This window comes from Fundulus heteroclitus, unplaced genomic scaffold (genome assembly GCF_011125445.2).
Source record: "Fundulus heteroclitus isolate FHET01 unplaced genomic scaffold, MU-UCD_Fhet_4.1 scaffold_93, whole genome shotgun sequence".
NCBI lineage: Eukaryota > Metazoa > Chordata > Actinopteri > Cyprinodontiformes > Fundulidae > Fundulus > Fundulus heteroclitus.
Window position 1 is genome coordinate 851488 of NW_023397395.1, and position 6678 is coordinate 858165.

General features: G+C 40.8%; 1 protein-coding gene across 1 annotated transcript in view; it reads left to right on the forward strand.

Moving 5' to 3' along the window:
• The first annotated feature begins 262 nt into the window (after positions 1 to 262).
• The window catches only part of LOC105920427 (SH3 and multiple ankyrin repeat domains protein 3), a 174407-nt gene continuing 167991 nt past the window's right edge, over positions 263 to 6678 (forward strand). Inside the window, exon 1 of the mRNA XM_036134898.1 lies at positions 263 to 641. Coding sequence (XP_035990791.1) covers positions 336 to 641 — 306 coding nt within the window. The 5' untranslated portion in view covers positions 263 to 335. The remainder of the gene's footprint in view (positions 642 to 6678) is intronic.

Here is a 6678-nt window from a genome sequence, read left to right on the forward strand (position 1 = left end):
ATTTTTTTTCACAGGTAGTCAGGATTCATTTGTACTTATCTTCTTTTTTTGTGTGTGTTTTTACCCTCTTTCTCTCTGTAATCTCCTGTCCCCCCCCTACTGTTTTGCCCAAACCCATTCTGCCTCCCTCCTTACCAACCTCTCTCTCCCTCCCTCTTTTTCGTTCCCAGGCGAGTGATGCATGCTGCAAACAGTGTGTGCGTGTAGTGTGAACAAGACCCGGTGGTGTATGTGTGTGCCCGCGTGGAGTGAGTGTGTGCGCATGAGTGTGTGTGTGTGTGTGTGTGTGGAGAGAGAGAGAGAGAGAGACATAGACTGAGCCCCTAACACGGAGCATGCCTCTGCGTCCGGCAGCCGGCAAACATGAGCCACCCCGCTCTCCACGGCAGGACCAGCAGCTGCACACACACACATACTCACACACACTCACGCACCCCTACACACACGCAGCGAACGGCAGCCAGGGGGCCAGCACTGACAGCAGCAGCTCCCGGGAAGAGGAGAACGGCGCACCCGTTCCTCACGCTGTTCCGCTTTTCGGTCCCGGTGGAGAGCACGGCAACAGTGCAGGAGCACCCATGGAGGAGCCGACGGGCAACACTGTGGTCATCCGCATTGGAATCCCAGACCTACAACAGACGGTAAGAGCTTTCCCTGTTGCCACTGCTGGAGAGTGTTAGGAGAGGGGAAGGTGCCTCTCCCCCCTTCCTCGCTGTCACGCTGTCTTTAACCTGTGGTCTCTGCTTGGAGGATTGCTCGTTATGTTTCATTTCTTGTATTGTTTTTGGCTTTACGTGCTGTTTGCTGTTTTCAGCCTGGTCCTCTGTGTCTTTTTTTCCTCTTTTCAGTATGCACACTTTGTTGCCTTGCTGGCTTCTTGGGGGTCCCCCCCCCTCACACCAAACACTCCCCTCCCTGCATTTTTAATTGGCTTCTGACTAATAAAGGTGCCTCTTTATAAACAGGTCTTCAGATGACTTTGACAACTAGCCTCTTAGGGTGAAAGTGAGAGGGGGAGAGAAAATTAATCAGGGATGAAGGAGGCTAATCTACAGGATTAAAAAATCATGATAGTCATGAACGCAGACTGTGAAACTTTACCTCAAACCTGTCTTCTTGTTGCTGCTATTGCTCCACCTCAGTCTGGACAGAGCAAATAGGTCCAGTATTGCAGTCTTCTTAATCAAACAGACAGAGCTTTTTCTGAAGGTGTAGGCTATGCCTGGGTATTTTGCGTCTGCTAAAGAAACAAAAAGCACTACCATTAGACTGTGAGATTGGTCGCTTTCTGTCGTTATTTCCTCTAGTCTAGAATTTGGTATGCGCTCCCCATCTCTTAACAAATTCACCGTGACCAAAAGTCTCAGTCATCTTGTGAACGCTGCAGAAGGTGCTGCAGAAGGTGCTATCAATCATTATAATCATTAATTCATTTCCATCTACTTTAATTTATATGAATAGAACAATGGTTATCATTAGAAGAACAATACAATAGCATAAAAGTAATAGTTATTGTGCGGTTTTTGCCTAGTTATAGCTAATAATTTAGTCTTTTTTTTATAAAATTAGTTGGAAAATATGTCCTAAAACTGATTTATTTTTAAAAATCAGAAAAGGACTTCTTTTTTGAAATTTAAATACATAAAATACAACAAAAACCAATTGGGCATCAAATCTTGACTGCTGACAGGTGGAGAAAATAACGATTATCACTTCATAGCACCTGTTATTGAGTGGGATATATTATGATTTATAAGCAAGTTACGATTGTTTCTCCTCCGAGTTGATGTGTTAGGAGCAGAGAAAAGTAATTGTGTACAGTTCCAATGAGTTCCACAAGGGCCACATTTTTTAATAGCCACATAATTAGCTTAGATCATCTCTAAAAACTGCAGCTCTTGTGGACTGGTCCCTGTCTTCACTGGTCCGTTACGATCAAAAGTGGTTTCAAAAAAAGAAAAACAAAAAAAAAAAAAAACAGTGGTACAACAGTGATTGATAGGGTCATGTTCCATGTGGGTAGCCAAGGCTGAACAGCGTTGTCTAATCCAACACATTAGCTACTGTAGCCAAAATTGCTAAAGAATTCTGGTTCTGACACTAGGTTGACTGACTGCATATGGATTTGGGTGGCTGCAAAAAGTCACCGATGTCCATGCTGACCCATGTCCAGCACCCAAAATGCCAACAATGGGCATATTAGCATCATAACTGGGCCATGTAACAATAAAAGGAGGGGAACTTGTCTGACTTATCATGCTTTCTTTTTCATCAAATGGATAGCTTGTTGTATACTGCTGTTCTTGCTGTCCTGCACCATGTGTGCTCTTGTAGTGCAAATAAGATTGCACTATAGCATGTTCATATAATTGATACAGTATACTGTACAGTACTGTAGCTTCTCATCCTGTAATGTTACATCACCATAAAATGCATCCTAATCGTTTGACTCAGAGTATTGATCCTGCCTTCATCTCTTGTCACTACAATACATATATTCAGTTGCTTTTTGAGGTTAGTTTTGGTGTCCTTTTTTAATCTCCCAGCAATGTATTTTGTTTGTGTTTATTACCTCAGTGTGGTTGGCTGAAATGACCCATTATATCTTAGTCAAGCTCTAGCTCTGCATGCCAGAAATAAAGACAGGAAATAAAAGGAGGGCATCTGAAAAGAAAGCAGGGAACTCCCTAAAGGTACTGCAAAGTAGCCTTCTGTGAGAAAAAAATGTTTTCATTCTAGCTCAAAACCCATATGCAAACACCACCACCCAAACACGCACACATCCACATGCACATAAATCCTAATCTCATTTCCACAGGACTTACCTTAATGTTCTTACGTAATGCAAAGATGCTCAACAGTTCATTAGCCTTGTTCTCAAGTAGTGACATTTTACTCTGTAAATTGCTAAATTGGTGAGAACACATATGGTGAGAAGTGGTGATCGACAAGCAAACAGAGCAAGCGCCGGAAAATCTGTCAGATAAACATAGAGGCAGATGACAGATGGCTATATTTGGAGACTTTTAATTTTTGATGCAGCAGTCAAAAGTGACTTCTGTGTACGCTGAGTGAAAAGGGGATTACTCTAGGACAGTCTGCCTGAGTAGGATTACATTTCTCCTGCTGCGATTCAACTGTGGATCTGAAGAATGAAGCGTCATGCATAGATCACAGTGGGTAACATTTTACCTTTTCAGCAGGAAAGAAGGAAAGAGCAAGGACTCATGTAGGGCGGATACAATATATGGAATGGCAACACCCTTTTACTTCTTCTTCCTCACTGTCTGGGCTGTTTCTTTACAGCAACAACCATCCTGCAGCAGCTAACCACTTGTAAATGTGTTGTCACTGCAAACTGTGTTTGTAGATAAGCCTGCTGCGCCAAACTTACAATGTTCGTAGTTCAAAGTCTGTGGCTAATGTTTATGTTTTCAGGTTTTACAAATCTAGAATGTTCACAGTATAGATCAAATATGTAAAATACCCCTGCTCAGAGTGAAATAAAATGGAACATTTGGAATAAAGAGTGAAAAAAAGCTCAAAACCCATTGTGAAAAGCACACCTGAAATGAATTTCATAAAAACGGTGTTTACTCCATGATTTGTAACTAATACAAGTGAATGAAGTAATTACCAAGTCTTTAATTTTAGTAAAAATATGGTGTCGAGAGGTAAAGCAGAATGATTGCATTCTCTGCTGATACAATTTCCATTCATCATATTCTGTTATCTAAGGGTGTAGATCAGGAGGTAGGCAGATGAGAATAAATTGTTTTACTTAGAAAAAGAAATTCAAATCTTCCAAACACAAAGTCCAGGGGGAAATCCAAAATAATAGAGCACAAGAGGAACACAGGGGAACATGCTCCTTGAAGTAATAGGATGATCTGATCAACAGCTAACTGAGAGGCATTGTAGCTGGAGTGCTGATTACTGAACTAGGAGCAGGTGGTTGATTAGAAACTGGGTACAGCTTTGAGGGAAGGCAAGTAGCTGAAGTTGAGCTGAAGAAATGGCTGGTAGAACTTACAGGCAACAAGGGAGCAGAATGTAAACACCAACATAAAGTTATGGCAAATGGCCTGTACTTGTATAGTGCTTTCTTCAATTCCTGAAGACCCCAAAGCGCTTTACATTACATTCAAAAGTGAGGCTGCAATAAGAGGCAATGTGGCTTTAGTGTCGTGCCCAAGGACACGACTGAGACGTTCAGAGCGGGGATTTGAACCAGCAACTCGCCGGCTACAGGATGAACATCCTTGCACCTGCACCACTGTCGCCCCTCACTTGTACATCAAACCAGAGTCCTAGCGATAACAAAATATCATGCACCATCAAAACACCTTTTCTATGATGGAAGCACAAAGAGACAGATTCCCAATACTGCTAATGGGTGCTATTCATCTCTCTCTCTACAACAGAGCAAGACTGCCATGAATAGTCTGCCCCAAATCTCTCTCTACCTGCTTTAATACATATTCTCATTTTGTTTCTCCTTCTAGTTGCTTCTCATGGTGGATTTCAAACTCCTATTCAGTCACAACTTTAATTGTGCCATACAAAGATAATTGTTACAACAATGTAATATTGTGCATTAGTTGACAAGATGAAAGACTTAAAAATGGAAAAAAAACTACATGTCTGGTTATTCTCATTGTGGACCTTTGAGTATGTGGGTTCTGTATTGAAGGTTTATAGTGTGGAAAATTGCTTATTTAAACCGTTTGAAAGTCTCACAGCTAAGTTCTGTTTTCATGAGCAACTTAGCCATGATATCACAAAAAAGCAATTACAATAGTTGGTGAGAACGATTTTATATCTCAGTGATTACAATGCTGTATTTGTTGTGAAATCCCATTTTGAATACCCAAAATATGTTGAGCCTGATTGCAGTAGATGTCCAGACTGGAAAGCGAAGATATTGTCCAAAATACTACACAATGAATGAGGTTTCTTAAGTAGCCCAATTTTAACTCGTTTTAGCATCCAGATAGACCTGTTATTTTGTAACTGGAGAACTGTTGCATCAACAAAGTATGTAACAATATTTTAATTAGAGCTTCACGATATCTTGTAATGCACTTGTGATCAGACTTTTAATTTGTTCAATATCACAACTATAAAGGCCTTCTTCGATACATTATTTGGTTGGCGTGACACACTTACCTTTGGTCAGTTGCCTGGACGTTCACTGTCTTTAACGCCTGCCTACACCTTCTCTGGATCTTGGTGACAAAGTTCCCAAAGCTTATGGTGAGTGGTGGGTTTGTTATGAATAAAGAGGGACGAGGGGGAGGAGAAAATGTGGTTTCATTACAATTGATATCATCACAGTATGTGACAATTATATTGCACTTTTATATTTTTCTTTTGTTCTGCAGTCCCAATTTTAATAATGTTATTTAGTTTAATGATCTCTTTGTTGTCTGCAGAAAATATAGGTGAACACGATTTCTGGAATCAGACAAGTAGGCACATTAATTAGTGACAAAAAATATCTATTTTTGTACAGCTTGAATTAAATGGAGGAAGAAGTTTAACTGCATGTCAGCCTAAATAAATTGTGTCATGTCCAGGGGTGGTTAGAGTAGCCTTGTGCTCAAGACTGGCTTTTTTTTCAATGTATTCTTGCTTATATAGAAGTAGAAAGTAGTCATTCCAAAACTTACTCAAGAGTAATGAGGCCACTTAAGTACTGACTAACTGTTATGTGCTAATTTTGATGTTTAAATTCTTTTTCCGTTTCAATTTTCGGGTTTTTCCTCCTAGGGGTCACCACATGGAGTCATTCATCTCCATCTAAACCTGTCTCCTACATCTTCTTCTCTCACACCAACTACCTTCATGTCCTATTTAACTCCATCTATAAATCTCCTCTAGGTCTCCTGCCTGGCATTTCCAGCCTCAGCATCCTTTTACCGACGTACTCTCTATCCCTCCTCTGCACATGTCCAAACCATCTCAGTCTGGCCTCTCTGGTTTTTATCTCCAATACATTTAACACAAGCTGTATCTCTAATGTACTTATTCCGGATCCTTGTTGTTCCCAAAGAGAACCTCAACATCTTCATCCCTGTTACTTTAAGCTCTGCCTCCTGGTTCTCCCTTAGTGCAACTGTCTCTAAACCATAAAACAGTCCCTGGTTTTTACAACAATCTTGTACACCTTTGCTTTCATTCTCTCTGATGCTCTTTTATCACTCAACACACCTGACACTTTTCTTCGCCCGTTCCAACCTGCTTGGACACGTTGCTTCACACATTGTTGCTCTGGACTGTTGACCCCAAGTACTTAAAATCCGTCACCTTTTTTATTGCTGCTCCTTGTAAACTCACAGCTCCACTTGGGTCCCTCTCATTCACACATGTATTTTGTCTGAATGTAGGCTAGACAGCTAGCCTACATTCATCTCCTGTCCAGGGCAAACCTCTGTCTCTGTAGATTTTTCGCCACCTTTCTCTTGCTCGCACCGTAGATCACAATGTCATCTTCATAATAATAATAATAATAATAATAATACATTTAATTTATACTGCACTTTCTATCAAAAGATCTCCAAGTGCTACAGGGGGAAAAAAAGCGTTAAAAGTAAAACATCTAAAGGGGACCAAAAGCTTTGCTAAAAAGAAATGTTTTAAGGCCTTTTTTAAAACACTTAGTGGACTGAGGTGGCC